Genomic DNA, 18,036 nt, shown 5'->3' with positions numbered 1-18,036 from the left:
CATGCATTGGCCACCAGGCTGTATTTGCTCTGTGCTGGGTTGTTCTCTGTCTCACCAGAGTAAGTGTTAGCCAGATTAGCAAAAATTGAAAATTACCCTCTGTAGTCAACTCCGCTCCCCTTCACTGAAGCAGCTTAGAGACTGGGAATGAACAGGTGGGCTAAAGTACCATCTCCACAAGTCTAGGTGTCTGCAGAGTGTACATGTTTCTTCACCCTAAATAACCAGTGAGCCTGCTCTTTCACACTTTGCATAACATAATTTTCAAAAAGTATTGACGTTCTGATGTGTTCCTAAAGTGATCAGACCCTTATTGTTGTTAATTATATTAAGGATAACAGTGAGAGCGAGCTCTTTTGGCAAAACTAAGCAAACATCTATTTATTTCTGCACCTACTTCTCACAGGCTAGTAATTCAAATGTAGCCCTGGTATTTCTCTAAGAAAGGTAAGACTCTTAAGCCTGTAGGGGCTGCACCAATGCCTTCAGCCCTGATGGTCTTATTTTCTTGCAGGCTTGGATTTGGGGCTCTTGGCTGACTTACTGCCTGGACAGTGGACTCCACAGAGCAGCACTGAGGCTGGATAGCACGGTATTCCCATGGAACTGATGTCAGTGTTAGGCATTGAGCTGCTTAAGTCCATTTAAAAAAATGAAACAAACAGCATTTCATCTTTGCCCTTAATGACTGATTTTTGTTTTTTTCCCCGGTAGGACCCTTCAGCTCTCTATGCTTCAGTTGTCACCTCATTGGTATATTGGATTTTCTTGCCTAGTGGAAGCAGCATTGGGTGACTGAGGCTATTTTAAAATCATTGCACAGGAGTTGATGCTGGTTAATCTCATCCTTGTGATTGGTGGCTTTGACGTAACAGAGCTCATGAGAACTTTTGATGAGTCAGGCCTGTGGTTCCAGGAGAAGGTGTAGCAGTTTTCTTACTCTGATTGCATTTAATTTTTTAAATATCTCTAGCTTAATCTCACATAAAGCATTTTGGTAGAAGGCAGTGATTCTTCACTGCTATTTAAAAAGCGATAAACCAACACTTCAGCCTGACTTCACTCTTGACCAAGCATATAAATGCCAATGTTTCTGCAACGTTGCTATCAAACCTCTCTGGGAGGAACAGTGCTATTTCAACAGCGATAAACCAACACTTCAGCCTGACTTCACTCTCGACCAAGCATACAAATGCCAATGTTACTGCAATGATTCTATCAAACTTCTCTGGGAGGAAGCTGTGGCTGGAGAGCACTGTTTCTTTACTACTGATTTTGTGGTGATTTCAGTGAGGCTAGTATAACTGTAGCTGATATGCCAAAAGACAGTTATTGAAATGGCTTATTTTTGTGGCCGATTCTGCTAATGCTTGAACAGTGCCAAAAGTGGACCTACACTTGCTCTGTGGAAGTTATGCCTAATTAAATTACTGCTGTAAGGGAATTGGCACTTCAATGGGCAAACAGTTCAGGGCTCTCCTTATATGTGAAAGAACAGAAAGCAATGCTCACTAGATTTTTTTTTTTTTTTTTTAAACCTGGATTTACCCGCAAGAGCTCTTCTATGCATATTCTCATCCCTGAGGACTTTTTCCTCCTGAGTGTGCTCGTCACCAGGAGGTGGGCAGGCAATGAATAGTTGGGTGTTGGGGAAGTTCCCTGTGTGCAAACACAGAACAGTCCCTGTTGTCATCCAGAGAGATGTTTAACATGTTCCTATCTCGGAACAAGGTGTGTGTATCGCAAACCCCAACGCCTTTCCATCACAAAATGGAAACAAACCCACAAAAGATTAGACTCATCACATCCCTAAGTCCTGCTGCTGCCTGCCCTTTTGACACTTCTTACAACACCCATCTGTGACTCCTCCATCTCAACAGTAAATTCCTCATAGGCCTTGAAAGCCGACAGCTTCATTTTCGATCAGGATAAATGGGGAATTGCTTGTCAAGAAAGCTTTGCCGGTGACTACCTCATTATCACAGCAGAGATGCACCATGTGGCACAGGTGTATCCCCCAACTTCCAGCCCTCCAGGGCTGAGAAGGATTTCTCTGAGCCCTGATGATCCTGCACCAGGAAGGCTACGGATTTGCAGATGTTCTCACACTGTTCCGTCTGGGGTTGGCAGCCTTTTCCTCTTGGGAGAGTGCCTTGTCTGAGCCTTTCTCTCTGTGAATGCTCAAGTAATCTTTTGAGAATCTCTGGGCTTCAGCGTGAGCTTTTGAGCACTCTGCCTCGGGCGTGGGCAGCAAAGGTCCTGAGAGTCTCTTGCAAAGGAAGCCACACAACCACCTCTGCATTAGGGCTACTGTTGGCTCTCACGTCTTCTCTTTGCTATGCAGTCCAAGCTCAGTCATCCAGCATGTGACTCTAACCTGTTCAATGTCCCTCCCTTTTCTGAAGCTGCCCCATCTTCTCAGAGAAGTGGGAAGAGCTTATCAAAGAAGACGACTCTACATCTGCCCAAGGTTGGCAGGGGACCAACTGTATCGAGATAGACGAAAGGACAGTACCTGAGCAGCCACACATCCATAGGCTGCCTACAGAACCTAAATAAACTCTATCTGACATCAGTGGCTGTTTGCTATATGAGCTTGCAGAAATGAGCATAATGCAGATGTCAGAAGTGCTTTAGTGATAGATACAGTTGTGTCACTTTATGCATCAGACTATCTGCAGTTGCTGTTTCTGTCTCGCTTACCTAAGCATGCGCTTACACTCTCATTCTGACTCCTCAGTGAGGTGCTGGTCATCACTTCCTGACCTCAGCCCTTTGAAGTTTGATGTTCTGGTATCAGCCAGCCTATCTGCCTTGCTGCATCCCAAATGCTTGTGGCAAAGCACCGTTCTCTTTCAAGGACATGTGAGGAGAACAGCGGCTTGCCACAGTTTTGCATAAGCTTGTGTCTCCCTACTTCAAGCATGCATCCTGTGCGCCCGAGCTCAGACTCTCGAGGTGAGCCGAGTCTGCAGGGCTGGCAGTACAGTTCTGTGCCCCCATGGGGAGGAACAACTCTTTTCTTTTTCAGGTTGCTCTTCCCATGACGTGAATGGGGACAGACCATCTGACGCATTTCAACATCTTGCTTGAGCTTCTGAGGAAATCTGTTTCCCTTTCCAAGGAAAACACTTTCATTTAGCTATTTACATATTCAGAAGGTAAAAGAAAAGATGTGCATGAGAGAAGAAACCGCAGGGAGTGGCCCTGTGTAATCCTCTGGTTCAGCAAGGTTTAAGTGGTTTGTGTCAACCTTTGGAAATGGTGATGTCTAAGCCCTCAGGATGTAAATGTCTTCCTGCTTGTAGTGGTTTGCTGACCCTACCTGATGAGGTCAGCAGATGTTGCTTCTGCCTTGGGGATAAGCACATCCCCAGTCAGTGATCCTTTTCCATTCACTCTTCTTTCTCTATTAAAAATTAAGGATATGAGGTTGAAATTGCACCTTTTGGACCCTGGAAAAATTGGTAGACCTGGAGCTAAGCAGAGTAATTTGAGAGAGTGCCCCAGCCACCAGTGCGTCTCTGCTTCTCACAGGGGTTAGCACTGAGACTTCCAGGACTGGCAGGTGCCTTTCTGATGCAGAAGACATCATGAGCAAATACCCACCTTTGGACTCCCTGTGCTTGCACGAAGGTCACGCAGGTCAGAGAGGTGGTTTATTAAAACATCCTTTGAGCTCAAGGTGTGCCAGTGTGGCACTAACAAAGAGAGAGCCATGCTACTTGTGTTAACGTCAGAAACCAGGGTAACGGTCTCAGATCTGCCCGCGTCCTTCTGCCTGTCACCACTATGTGACATCTCCATAGTGGTGTCTGAAATTGGTTCTGTTTGGGAGGAATTCTTCCCTTGGCTCCAGCAAGGAGCTTGGTCCCTCTGTTCCTCTCAGGAAACTAGAATACGTTTTTACCGCCCCCAGACCGGTGCTTTTTGGGGACTGGCAGTGACTCAGTTGATGTCAAGAAACCACTCTTCCTGGAGGAGTCTGGGCAGAACAGGGCCAGTTCTCCAGCAACGGGAGGAAGAAAAGCTACGGCTGCATCGGCACTAACAGCACCATCTTGAAGAACCACCACAGCAGAAGGGTGAGCGGGGCACTAATGTATTTTGCATTGAGAGGATCTGAAAGGAGGATGGAGGAGATGAACTGGTACCAAAATCCCTTGCTCCAGCTCTTCTTGGGCTTTTCACAGCCTCGCAGAGAAGGAGCCCCGGTGCCACTGGGATGCAGGGGCTCAATCCAGCTGCAATTCCCTGGACATTCAGAGCACAAATCTGAGTACTCTTGAGCAAAGTCAAGCCTGCGCAGGGCTGTGTGCTGATATGGACCACCATCAATGAACACAGGAGATGGCAGCAGAAAGAGGAGTAATCCTTTACTTGTGTTTTAAGTGGGCGTTTCAAGTCAAATTATTTTTTTAATATAGATAAATAATGTTAATTTTTGGAACCAATTTTTTTATAGATAAATAATGTTAATTTTGGAACTGATTCTAATGCTTAGACTGGCTTGAACTTTGTATGGTAATTTAGACTAAAATCATTGTATTGTTATTAACCTTCCCATTATTTGGGATAATCAGGAGTTGATACGAAATAAAGGACAAACAAGTATATGACGAGTCCTATTGCTCCTAGACCATTTGAGTGCCTTTGCTCTGTTACCAGCTCCAGGAGCGATAATTAGCTCGGCCACGTTTCGGTGCGGTGGTTGTGTCTGAGCTAATCCAGCATGTTTTCAGCAGAGCTGGTGCTGGCCGTGAACCATGAAAACGTGTAAATCTAAACCGGACTCTGGAGCTGTGTTGCAGAAGCCACAATAATTCAACCTTCAGAAGCGGGGGCTGATTAGAAAACAACTTACCCACTGGTGCACCCAAACAAGAAACCAGTTAGGAACTTAAGAAACAAAACTGCTTCACGTCTATGAATAAAAATGGATGGGAAAGGAGGATATGTGCTGTTTCTAGTATCTTTAACATACGGACCAGAAACAACTAGTTCAATTTGCTGTTTAACAAAACACTAAGTTTCCAGTGCAAAAAATATTGTAAAAAAGAATTACGTAGTAAAAAGAGAATTCAGCAATATTAGTTTTATTTAATCTCATTTTAATTAAATTCCAGGTTCTATCCAAACATAATGACAGAAAATGAGTAAAACCATTCACCTACTAAGTAGTAAATATATCATTAATCCCTTTCAGTATTAAAATATAAAAGTTAAAAATCTGAATAAATATATATAAACTATGTAATTGCTTAAATAATTTATAAAAAATAGATGTATTATATAAAATCATAAATACAATTCACTGGCAGAGAGAGAAGTACAAAATCAGTCTACTGACAATCAACTTTTTTTAAAAATAATTGCAAGATATAAATAACATTAAATTACTGAAATCATGCTTTCCTGTTTGCTTATTTGTGTCATGATTGGTTAATTAAATCACCCTGACTTACTTTAGTCCATCCTTTTTTGATGCTGTTGCAAATAAAACAGTATAAATAATAGTTTTATAATAAATACGATCAATAACTTAAGACATTAGTCCTTTAAACATTAAATTAAACTAGATTATATAGTTATAATATGTAGAATAGCAAGAACATTATCAATGTTGTTCCTGGCATCAAACTGATCACATACTACACGTTTAGTCGAGCCTCTAGTATCTTAAAGTTATTTTTTCACCCTGGCATATTACATTTCTGCTGAAGAGTACATTTTTGTTGTATTTTGCATGAATTGTTCATATTTCTGTAAAACCCACCAGATGTACGACTTCTTCTCTGCTGTTTCCATGTTCTGGACCTGGCTATGATCCATCTGCGGAAGGTCCTTGTTCTTGCAGGTGTAAAGCGCAGCTCGTTCACTCAGTGTCACATTTAGCTGATTGATGTTTGCATCAACCAACTGAGTTACATTCTTACCACACATTGATTCTATATCGCTTCTCACGTTTCGCAAAATGTCGTAAAAAACGTGGAAACTGCAGCAGTCTGCATCAAAAGCTGGACATTCGGGTATTTTCTTCACCATGTCTTTGGCTCGGAAGTCGGCAGCTAACCAGCTCACGGTTTTGCGCGTTACAGAGCTACATTCGTTCTGGAGGGGAGGAAGAGGAGACAGAAATTATCAATCTTTTGGTTTACATCTTTCCTGGTAGTTGCTTCACGTTTGAATGTCTAGGCACATACACACCTGTCTTTCAGTTTGTGTATGCTTGGGGGTTTTTTTGTTATTGTTCAATAGCTGTATTAACACCTACGCTCCTTTTATCGAGTAGGTATTGCACGCTATCTGTGGCTATGATTGTGCAGTACTTTCTATCTTAATAGCCTGCTTGGCTTCGTTTTCAGCTTTTTTAAGTCTTTTCGTTTTCTTTTTTACTTTGCCATATGGGCAAAATTTACTCATGCAAGAGATTTGCTTTGACCTGAGCGTATTTTCATCTGTTTCAGCAGGGAGAGTTTTGATTTCAAGAATGAATTCAGGGGAAATGTTTACACTGATTTTTATCAACGTACTCTTGGGAACACATTCCCAGGAATTGAAATTTGTCTGAAATATTGACACTTAAGTTCAGTGCACATTTTACCATCTCCAAGGAACGGCAGGCTGAGCAGGATTTTCGGCAGAAGTGCTCCTGACTGCTCTAGTACTAGGATCAGACCGAAGAGCAAGGCAATTCTCTCCTTTTTTCCAGTGGTCTGACCAGTTTCATCCAAAAAGATGCCTGCTTCAAGCCTAGCGTGACTCGGGAGACCGAGAAAGAGCAATGCATTTAGTCTGGAAGTTCACAGCTAGCAGTTAGCTGAAGTACAGTTGCCCAAGCTTTCCCCAGCTGTCCTAGACATTGCTCCAACTCTGCCTTAAAATAATGCACTGTATATGCTTTCCTTCTTGCATGGAATACAGAGAAGAGACTATTTTAGGTTCTAACCCAAAAATTTCTTTCCTGGTGGTCTTTCTAGTGTTTTATAATAATTCAAGAGATTCCTCCACAGACATAGGCACAGCAAATGCAAAATAGTACACTTACGTAGTTTTTAAACAAGTCAGTCACTTGCTTTTCTATCACTGATGCTAAGGGCTTTATTCTGGTAATAAAACGCTTCTGTCTCTGTCCTGTAGTAGATTTGCTTTCTTCTGAGGTGGCTGTTGGTGCCAAGGAGCCCAAAGGAACCAGTGAACAGAAGAGGAAGATTGCAAACCTGTTGATCTCTGCATTCAAATGAAGAGGGGAAAGAAAAAAAACCCAAAGAATACAACGATTAGTCTCAAGCCTCTACATCATTTTTGCAAAACTTCCTGGTTTTGTGCAGCGTGCTAAATTTCTAAAGCGTATCGATATTAAGTGGCTGAGCTAGTGATGAACATCAACCAATGCAATCTTACAACATGTAGCAAGGTTAAGTCGCACCCACCTGCTCGGCGTTTCATGGCGGGCCTGGAGAGCAGCTGACTTGGCCGAAAGCTTGCTGGATGTTGGTGTTCAAGCTGCCGGTTGCCTGGAGTGGTGTAGATGTGGACAGCCAAGCTGCATTTAAATACCGTGGAGTTTTGCGTCAGCGGCTCCTCCATGGTTTTTTTTTTGTGGGTGATAGTTTGGGTTTTTTTCTTTTTTGAAAGATTACATCAAAAGTTGCTTCAAATGCGTCTTCACTGATTGTGATCTAGGTGCAGTTTCAGACTGACACAGATGGTGTCCCGTATCATCTGTTTGACTAGGAGTTCGGGACGCTTGGCTTAGACATCCCATCTAAATCCTTGGGCTCTCCAAAATGTGGGCTTTAGAACGTAAACGCTGTTGTTTTTTTTAAAAACACGGTTGAAGCATGCAAGCACATCATTGGTGCCCAAAGCCAGCAACCTTCTCCTGCAGGTCAGTGGGCTAAAGCTGGCAGTGAAAAAGCCATGAGGGGCTTGTGTGCAAGCCAGGTCAGGCCTCCAGGTCAACATATATATCCTTTTGCTGGATGTCTGTAAGACCCTCTCCCCGAGGTGTGACCTCCTCACGTAATCCAGCAGAGGATGTCCAGGATCCCACCTCCCCATCTCTGTCACCCTTCTCTCTAACTCCCCTGAGGCTATTTTCCATTTCCAGTAACTAAATGCAGGAAATTCTCATACATGCCAAAACAGAAAAATTGTTTCTAGGATTTACAAGTATGAGGCTGTGATCGGAAGAGGACCTGCAGAGCTGCTGATAGTTCAGGACAGAAAGGAGGGCAGAGGAAGCCCCTATGAGCATACCTTTGTGAAAATGCAAAGTGACACATACACGCTTGTGCTTCCCACCTCTGTGATAAAAGATATGCCTGAAACACAGGGATAGATTGAAAGATGAACGTTTGTCAAGCCACCAGAAAACTTTCAAGAAAACAGCTTGGTGTCAAAATAGTCAGTTCTCTTTTCCATGTGAAATAATCTGTCTCTGAAAATAAAAAGCTTGGTGTGTGCATGAACTCCTCTGAAGCGCCTGGGACTGGTACAAGGACTGTTCTCCAGGCTGAAATGATTCCCAGAGATTGAAATGGGAACGGACATTTCCCCCGTACCATGTCGCACTCGAGTCCCACCAGCCTGTAACATCAGGCCTCTGTTGTTTGCTTGAAGCCACAATAATGGAGATTCACAAACTGAACGTGGTTCTGCCACGTGCTGCGAGGGAACCCCGGACGGCCAAGCAGAGGGATGCAGCCATCCCACAGGGAAGCATTTCTTCTTGCATCACCCATGTTCCCAGGTGCTAAATAACGCAAAGAAAAAGAATGAGTTATCATGGCCTACGGCATGAGGCAGCAGACAGTACAGCAGAGTGCTGGAGAAGGACCAGAAAAGGACAGTTCTGGCAGACGCTTTTTTTATTTGAGGTTTTTATTATTATTTGGGGGTAAAATGGAGAGAGAGAGATATGTTTCTCTGTGCAGGGTGTTCTTTAGGAACATCCCTACAAAGACAATGATGGGTACAGATGGCTCCTTTCAGGTAGAAGGGTGCTTGTTTGGAAGCACCAAAAAAGACAGATGCAGCTGGTTAGTGCCCCACAGCGCATTGCAAGATGTGTGGAAGGTGCGTGAGCTTGCACATACAAGACACCATTGGGCATCGGCCACTGCCAGTCCCCTTCCAGCTGCCCCAGACAGGTACAGCCAGGGAGGACAGACAAGGAATCGCAGCCAGTCTTCCTCCAAGAGCAGGGAACATCTCTGTGCAGCACCAATGGCGATGGGGCCCAGTTATTTGTAACAGTGATACAAATAAAAGAACCAGCATTCTTACAGCTTGGCTTTTCCACGAAACACGATTCAACCACTGGTAATGCTTTTTCAAAGATTTTTAGAAGATTTGACTTCATTTTCTACTGAGCTGAGGATAGCAGTTTGCCTGGTTATTCCACTCCATGGCATGCAACTCTCTCTCGGCATGTGCATGCTCTGCACATGCTAGCTGTACGCAGCTGTGATAAGCTGCTGAGCTGATAAGGGAGCAGATCGGCATCCGTCCTGTAAAACCCAACCCAAGTGGAAGTTCAGCTTTCCACCACGTAACTGCCAGATGCCACAGAGCATCTGCAATTCATTTAGTGAAGTTTTGCTGACACATGCTGCTCTGTAGGCTCCCTAAAATGGAATTTGTAGCCATTGCCTCAACACCTATCACTGGAAAAAGCAAATAAACCTCAGAGTGCAGAGACCTGTATCTGACCTGAGACAGAGCTGTGGCTTTTGTTCCTGGGGCTCATCTATTTTTTCCAAGTGTAGGAGCCGGTATTTTTAGCTGTGAACTTTGTTTTCCGATGGCCTTGCGCTGCTGTGGTGGCGGCACCCTCCACGCGGATGAACAGCAGCATTTTTACAGCTAACTGAGAACCTGACTGCTTCCTCCCTGAAACTTGAGTGACACTCAGGATGTAGATAAGTGAAATGGCAAATGCCATGCAACAGGCCCTTGGCCAGGGGACAGGGCTGACGCTGCACCCTGCAAATGCTGCACAAGGCCGCCCGCTCTTTCCCTGGTGGGAAGCAGCCCCAGAACCCAGGGGGAGATCCAGAAAACCAGGGATTTATTCCCAGCCTGGGGAGCTCAGTGCTGTCCCAGGCTCGCTCCGCGGCCTGGCTTGCAGGGCTTGGTCCCCGGTCCCCAGGGTGTCCGCGTCCCTGCCATCTCCTAGCAACGGGGACGCGTGCCTCCCAGCCAGGGAATTCCCTGCCGGGCTGGGGCTGGATGGCAGCACCAGGACGCTGCAGCGTCTCGGCTGCTTTTTGGGAGCACCTGCGGCACCTGGGTCTGCAGGACTTCCCCTGTGGCCTTGGCAGCTGGGTAGGGGGCCAGGGGGGCACAGCCATGGGATGTGGCAGGGGGTCTGCGGTCTGCAGGGCTGTCACTGCTTCCCCCCTCTCCCTCTCTGCAGAATAAATCCCGCTTCGATGCATGCACGAGACCCCGCGAAGGCCAGCCAGGGCTGGGGGCAGACCCAGCCGGGCAGGAGGAGGCCATGCCGCTGGGTGACGAGAGCCCCGAGGCGCTGATGGAGCTGCTGAGCGACTGGCACAGCCCCTGGGCCCTGCCGACGGACTGCAGCCCCCAGGACCAGCACCTGCGGGAAATGGCCGTGCTGGCACCCGAGCTCGTCCGTGGCTCCCGCATCTTCCAGGTCCTCAGTTCCCTGCGGATCGTTGGCAAGGGAGTAAGTGCAGCGTCTGGTGCCTGTAAAGCTACCCATCTCCAGGCCAGGAAACCACATCTTCCTGTCGGGAGGGAAAACATCCTGGGAAAAGGATGCCTTCCCCATCCCAGGGTCTTCCCAGGTGCCACTGGGGAAGCTGTAGCTGGGGTAGAGCTGCTGGCTCCCCCACCCAGTGTGTTGCACTAATCTGTGTTACACGTATGTCACATGGATCAACACTACATGTCCATGTCACCTTGGCCACGAGGTGGCTCCCTGAGCATGTTGGCCAAACCTATCTCTTCGCAGGTGGAGGAGGTCGACGACGGTCTGTTACAGTTACAGCAGCTGGAGGAGCTCATCCTCAGTGCCAACCAGATCAGCAGCATAACCTTGGCCAACCTGCCCCGGACGCTGAAGGTGAGCGAGCAGTGCCTTGCAACGGCAGGACGGGGAAGGAGGTCCCATCTGGGAACGCAGCACGGGCCAAGCAACTCGAAGGAGTGGCAGCAGTGGCTCATTGCAAAGGGTGTTTGTTGTTCCCTCTGTCCCAGGCAGGTCCTGGAGCTCTGCTGCAACGCTGTGGCTGATCTGCAGGACCTATGCGCTCAGCCTCCTCCGGAGCTGCAGCACTTGGGGCTGGGATACAACAGGCTGTGTGGCCCTTCGCAGGACAAGTACCTCACTGCAGACTTCTGGTAACGCCACAGGCTGAATGTGGGCTCCTGAAAGGGAGGTGGGCAGATATGAACAGATGACCTCAAGCCATCAAGGTGGCCCATGTTAAGAAATTACAGCCCTTCAGCAGAGTTGTTTCTTTGCTCTGTGTCCAACGCTGGTGCAGAGTGCTCTGTCTCTGTTCGCTGTCTTCTCTCTCATGCTTAGAGGGTGTCTTGATCTGTGGCCAAGGTGTGGAACGGGGAGATCATCTGGGGAACTGCCTTGACACCCTGTCCCTGGGCAGCTTCCTCTTTCCATGCCCTTCCCAAAGCCCCTGCTGGGAGTCTGCCCTGGGAAGGATCTAAAGCTGAGGCTGCGTCACCAAATGATGCAGTGGGATGGTTAATGGATGCTAAAGGAACATGGTTTTGAGTTGTGGGGCAGACTGGCAATGGCTCAGGAATTTGGAATTGACCTCTTGAGATTGTACCATTGGATTCTCCAGTTTGACCCAGTTTGTGCTGGGGAAACACATTTTTGTTTCTTTTTTTGACCCAGGGCAGTAGCTCTCTATCCTCAGATGGGTACTGTTTGCCTAACCTTCTTCTCTGGGTTCTCTCCTTAGGCCAAATCTTGTCTCCCTTGACCTGAGCTTTAACAACTTCACGGATCTGCTGGGGCTGGTCTCCCAACTGTCCAGTCTGCAGAAGCTCCGCGTCCTGGTGCTCCAAGGGAACCCACTGGCTCTCATTCCCACTTACAGAGGCTTCCTTGTGGACAGCCTGCCCAAGCTCTCCATCCTCGATGACGTCCACATAGGGCCTGACGAGAGGCACCAGTTCCACGGTTTGTCGAGGCAGCCAGGTGAGCCTTTGCCTTTGAATCTGTCCGTGCTGACCCCCTGATTCAGGAGGTGGTTTCATTGTGGTTGAGCTAGGACTCCTCAGGGCAAACTCCGGATCCAGCATTGACTTCCTTCTTGCCTCTCCTCAAATGGAGATCTTTCTCTGTGCCTTTTTACCTCACTATTACAAGTGGGGAGACAGGCAGAGGACCTTGCAGCAGTGTAATTACAATCGAGGTAGTTTTAGCCTCAGTCAGGTCCAAAGATTGCAAGAACAACCTAATCCTAGCACTGCCTCGGTGTCATGGCCTGCCCCCATCTTTGCTTCCTAGACACCGTCTGGTTTCAGACCATGCGTTTCCCTCTTGAGCTTCTGAAAGAGAAACTTCTCCACTGGGGAAGATGCTCACATGGGTGCTGCACTGTCAGCACGAAGCAGTGCCACCTCTGCAGCGTGACACATCCCCGACTGGGATGAGAGCAGGGGGCTGGGGACACCCGGGGGTGGGAAGCCCTTCTTGATGGCCCCTGCTCAATGAGTTTATGTGCTGGATGTGCTGTTTGAAATCTAAAATGTTAACCAGGGAGGCAAAGCAACCAAGCCAGGAGACGTTTGCGTGGCTTTGGAGTGACCCCATGTGGCAGTGGCTTGTCACAGCGTTAGCACAGGGTGGAAGGGGGGGATGCCAGGTGGTAGGACAGGGCATCCTGGAGGTTTCCGCTTGCTCTGTGCCTTCCTTGCTCTGGAAGGAGCACGCTGCAGCTTCATAGCAAGATTGTCTGCCTTTTAGAGCTGATCAGAAGCGAAGCACGAGTGGTTGTGAGCATTGGGGAAATCAAGGGAGTCCCTGATCCCAGTGCTCGTCAGCTGCTGGAGGTTGGCTCCGAGGCTCCGGTGATCACCTACAGCTACTGTGTGATGTACAAGTTTGCAGAGGGAGAGGAGATCGAGGACGGTAGCAGCACTGAGGTTTGTGCTTAATTGAGATCTTGAAAGCAACAGGCAGTGTCAGGCCACAGCAAGGGGGACTTCACCTCCAGGCTGCTGAGCGAGACCGTTCGTAATGAACCTGATGCGGGCAGCAGCAGTACTGGGGACAGAATTCACGCATGGCCACATCTGGCAGGACAAGTTCCTGCTGGCCACATTCCCTGTCACTCTCGGGGAGCCCAGCACTGCTCTGCATGTGGGCGTGCATTCACAGCTCCCCCCTCCCGCTGACTGCGGCAGACCCATTCCCTGGCGCTGGTGCCCCTTCTTCCCATGATGGGGGTGGGCTGGGGAATGGGATTTCGGAGGCAGCTCTGCCCCCTGGTCCTGATGCAAACACAACCAGGCGTGCCCTGCCAAGAGATTCCTCTCTGTTCCAGGTAACAAAAATCCATCAGCATCCTGTGGTGGCCACCCTGGATGTGGACAGCTCTGCTGGGAACACGAAGGAAACAAAGGGCCAGCAGGAGCCCGCAGCCATGGAGGATCCCAAGGCCCACTCTGGTAATGAGGAATTATAAATCCCCTGCCCCACTGCTCAGGGCAGGTTTATGGCTCTTCCTGGCATGTGGTGGCATCGGGACATCCCTCGCAGCATCAGCTGCAGCTGGGCTGTTACTGAGACCAACAGATAATGAATTGGCACTGCTCATGTCCTGGGGGTCCTTCCTGTCCTCGGGAAAGAGAGGTCTCTCCTCAGAGCTTTTTTGTGTCCCTGCACAGAAAAGATTTTTGTCACTCCTGGAAAGCCCTGGGCAGACACCATCGACTGCAGCTACAGGAAGGAGCACACTGCCAAGGACTTAGTGGGGCTGAAGTCCTACCTGGCGTCTGGAACAATCGTCTCGGTCATGGAGGAGAAGGTGAGTGTGTGGCAGAGCTGGATGAAAGGGGAAAGAGCTGCTGGGAGGCCCGCAGCTCTGTATTGTGTTCCCTCTGGGAGGCAGCCCGGGATGGCAATGACCCTGGACCAGGGTCCTCGGGCGTCCCAGCCCCTGCAGCACCACCTCCTCTCTCTGGGCAGGTGCTCTCATGGCCTGTCGATGCTGATCCAGAAGAAAATGCAGGCACGAAGGGCAAGGCAAGATGGGGGCTGCAGAAGGACGATGCCAAGGTAGGATGCTGGGAGAGGATGATGTCCAAACACCAGCTCAGCTGCAAAAATAATGATGGGGGAACGAGGGCCCTTCTGGGCCAGTTTGGTGTGTCAGAGAATCTCCCCTCCATCCCAAACCTCTCGTCAAAGTCCCCCCTTGCTATGGGAGGAAGGCAGTGGTGGTTTTACACACATCTCGGTCTGGATGCAGTGGTGGGCAAGGGGCTGGGTTGGGGTTGCTTGCTATCTGATAAAGGGACCCCAACCTTCTGCCAAGGCTTGTCCCCGTGCTGGTGCCCTGCAGGTTCCTGTGCCCAGGGACAAGCAGAAAAAGAAGAAGGAGAAGCCATGTGAACTCCGCAGCGACCCTCCCATTCGGAGGACCCTGGGCACCAGGAGGGTGACCCTGGAGACCCTGCTGGCCACCGAGAACCTGGTGGCAACTGTGTGTGACTTTGGGATCCTGATCACTGAGCAGCCGCTGCAGCCACCAAGTCTGGAGGAGAAGGTAAGGAGTGTGTCCTGGGGCAGGGCGGTGATGCAGGGCTGCCAGGGACGGGCAGCGCTGCAGGCTGCGGTTCAGCACGTCCTGCCCTCCAGCTAGCCCAGGAATCCCTCCCGACCATCCCTCAGTTCTCCTCACCATAAAATGGGGCTGAAATAATCCTGCCTGAGCACCATCCATCACTGCTGGTATCATTATTTAATGTTGATATTAGCAATGAGTACTGCTACTTTTTATAGGCCAAGATTAAGAAAATAGATGAGTTTATTCTTCCATCTGAGAACGTGAAAGCAACCACTCGTGCTTCCTCTGATGCTCTCTCTCTCGGCACGGCAACACGCACTGGCTGCACTGACACTTTCTATTTCCTAGATTCTCTTCTCCAAGCAGCCCCGCCACTGTGCTCCTCCCGGCGACAGAACCCAGAGGGCGATGGCTGTCACAAGACTGAATGCGGGCAGTGAATTTCAACACAGCCTAACTATGGAAACATCTTTCTCCGCAGGACAGGAAAAAAGGCAAAGACAAGAGCAAAAAACCAAAAGCAGAGAGAGAAAGTCAGGCCAGCCAGAAAACCACAGCGTCTGCCAAAGGTGACGGAGACTGGAGCTGGCTGGGCGGAGGGTGGCGCGAGCGAGAGCAAACACCAGTGGTGACCGGCTGGGAGGCAGCCGCAGGTCCCCACCACCCTGCCAGCTCTGCCAAGCAGGGCGCCTACTCACATCCTGAGCTTCGGGCTGTGAATACATCCATTGACTGCGGGGGCTGTAGGGTTAGACTCACGCCCAGACACCTTGTTGAATCAGTGTCTGAACAAGCACCGAGGGTGGGCTGCTGGCTGTCCTGGGAGCGACACACACCTACCAGCTCTGTGTGCCAGGGGAGAAGGGCAAAGCAGATTTTTGGGTGAGAGATGTGCTGCCCATTGTGTCGGCTGCCAAATGTGGCCGGTGGCATGGACCAGCGCAGGCAGCTGGGGGGAGTGCTGTCTGGGGTGCATAATAAGGTCCTCATCCATTTCCAACTCGGATCTCAAAGCACTTTGCAGAGGTGATTATTGCTCTTTCTGGTTTAGAGATGAGATGCACAGAGAGCCCCAGGTGCCCCAGCCAGCCCATGGTGGGGCCAGGAACAGACCCCAGTTTGCTGTCACCCATGAGGAGACCACCCTGACCCCTGACGGGTGTCCCCTGCCTCCCCAGTGCCAGAGCTCACGGTCTACTCAGCCAGCAGCATTGCTTAAACTGCTGGAGACAAACCTCACCCTGCCTCTTGCAGGTTATTATTCCAGCAATCTTGTTTTGACTACAAAAAGAGCAGTGCCAGCACATCGGAGGGGTAATGCAAGAGCAGGAGGAAGTGGGGGAGGGAAGGGGTGGCGGGGCGATGCTGAAAACCTGCTCATGAGTCGAGGAGAGCATGGAGCGGGCCAGACCTCCGCAGCGCCACTTGGAGCTACCAAAGGAGCCTCGTGTCCTCACTCTGGCACCAGATTTAGTCACTAATTTCAGAGAGCAATTAACCCCCTTCCCCAAGAGCTCCAGGATGCTTTTCCGTGCCCTGTCCCCATCTTCAGGGAGGATCTCAGAGCCCTGCAGTCCTAGGCTGTGTCTGCACTCGAGGAAGCCTGGTGGCCTTCCCAGCTACCTGAAAAGAAGAAAAAACTCCTTGAATTATTGTTCCCCACAAGAAGATGTGTATTTGCATTATATGGTCAGACTGCTGCTGAAGCAGGGAGCTGCTGTCAAACAACTGAAGTTTAGCAGTGATGTTTTTTATTTCCTTTCCACCCCAGTGCCTGTGGTCAGTGTGCATGCAAGGAGGTCTTCCCTTCAGCTTGAGCGAGAATGAACCCTTTCTGCAGGGGGTTGTGTGGCCGGAGATGGTGTTGGGTGCACAGAAAGCCACTGCTGATGCAGGAAACCCAGAGAGATTAGAGACTCGTGCTTAATTTGGTGTCCCCTTATGCCTGTGCAGGTGGAGGCTGGCCGGCTGCACAGCAAGGCCACTGAGTGCATATTTCAAAAAGATAGTGCCTAAAAATCAGCTGCCCCCACAACTTGCTACACCCAGTGCCGGCAGCGTCCCACGGCCGTGCATACCACTGTGACTCATGACTCACAAGTACACCCCGGTTGCAGTCGGGGTGGCAAACATGGCCGGGGAGGCAGGTGGGCTGCTCAAGTGCCGCCGCACGCAGTGTCTGCAAGCCCTGGCTGCTCCATGAGTCACCGAATCGCACCGTGGTCGTTTGGCACTTGCTCGTCACCTGGGTACCACCTTGGAGCTGCGGCAGTGGCCATGCTCCGAGGCATGGGGGACGGCTCCCAGCCCTTGCTCCGCTGCAGCCGTGCATCCAGCGAGGCTGCGTAGGGACCAGCACTCTCACAGCTGGGAGCTGAGGCTGATTTGCATCCCTCAGTAGGCAAATGCACACAAATAATAAGTCCTCTCAGAGGAATTGGGATCCCTTCCAGACGGCTCAAAGAGGAAAGGCAGCAAGCTTTGTCTTGAGCAAACAATTTGCCCAGACGCTGAAGGATGCCTTCGGAAGTAGTCTCACGTAGGTCTCATTTTATCCCACACTTGATTTTCCAGGATCCTTGAAATTATTTCTTTCTGCACCTTTCTTTTTTCCTAGGAATTATAGAGGAGTTTAACAAAAAAAAGCAAAGTCGCACCCAGATCGATTGCCTGCTTAAAGATGCTTTTTGGGCTTCTTACCCAAAGTCATATTCAAATAGATTTTCCCTCAAGGCCCGAAGTCAGTGCTAACGCGGTGGGGATTCCCCCCCCTGAGCACTACTGGTTTTAGGGTGATTTACTCTGTCAAGACAGTGACAGATTTACTTCTTTCCACAGGAAAAAGAAAAAACAAAGACTCTGCTGAAGTGGAGGAGGGTCGAGGGCTCCAGCCGGTGCCACTGACAGTTCAATTCCAGATGCAGCTGCTTCAGTGGCCCTCGGCAGCCGGTACCCAGCGCCAGGAGAGCGTGGCCATGGCAGTGGGGAAGGCTCAGTAACGCGTCGGTAGCAGAAGAGTGAGCGGGAAATAAAACCCACGTGGACGCCGCGTCGATGCTGGTTCAGCTGAATCGCCAGGGCCGGGACTTGCCACGGGGCTCGTGGTTGTCTGGGGCTGCTGCCGAGCTTCTGCAGGAGCTGCAGCGTGCAGGGGCTGGCGTGCGGCGTGCAGGGTGGGCTGTGCAGCCTGCGGCGTGCAGGGGGGGCTGTGCAGCCTGCGGCGTGCAGGGGGGGCTGT

General features: G+C 49.7%; 1 protein-coding gene across 1 annotated transcript; it reads left to right on the top strand.

Annotated features, from left to right (window-relative positions):
* The first annotated feature begins 10,236 nt into the window (after window positions 1-10,236).
* On the top strand, window positions 10,237-16,814 carry LRRC43 (leucine rich repeat containing 43). The gene is made up of 11 exons (XM_019473267.1): window positions 10,237-10,332; window positions 10,424-10,699; window positions 10,988-11,098; window positions 11,237-11,376; window positions 11,964-12,202; window positions 12,974-13,152; window positions 13,554-13,677; window positions 13,897-14,036; window positions 14,198-14,287; window positions 14,574-14,777; window positions 16,752-16,814. Exons 1-11 carry the CDS (start codon window positions 10,237-10,239, stop codon window positions 16,812-16,814), a joined length of 1,662 nt encoding a protein of 553 aa, XP_019328812.1.
* Window positions 16,815-18,036: the final 1,222 nt, after the last annotated feature.

This window comes from Aptenodytes forsteri, unplaced genomic scaffold (assembly GCF_000699145.1).
Source record: "Aptenodytes forsteri isolate BGI_AS27 unplaced genomic scaffold, ASM69914v1 Scaffold118, whole genome shotgun sequence".
NCBI classification, from domain to species: domain Eukaryota; kingdom Metazoa; phylum Chordata; class Aves; order Sphenisciformes; family Spheniscidae; genus Aptenodytes; species Aptenodytes forsteri.
The sequence above is the reverse complement of the archived record's forward strand: the minus strand, read 5'-3'. Positions and strand labels throughout refer to the sequence as shown.

What these genes read in the sequence shown, in the direction of transcription:
- LRRC43 (XM_019473267.1), top strand. Translation starts at nt 10,237, where the DNA reads ATGGCAGCACCAGGACGCTGCAGCGTCTCGGCTGCTTTTTGGGAGCAC. An exon ending in AGGACGGTAGCAGCACTGAG is followed by an intron (nt 13,153 to 13,553) that starts GTTTGTGCTTAA and finishes TCTCTGTTCCAG; the next exon opens with GTAACAAAAATCCATCAGCA. An exon ending in GGATCCCAAGGCCCACTCTG is followed by an intron (nt 13,678 to 13,896) that starts GTAATGAGGAAT and finishes GTCCCTGCACAG; the next exon opens with AAAAGATTTTTGTCACTCCT.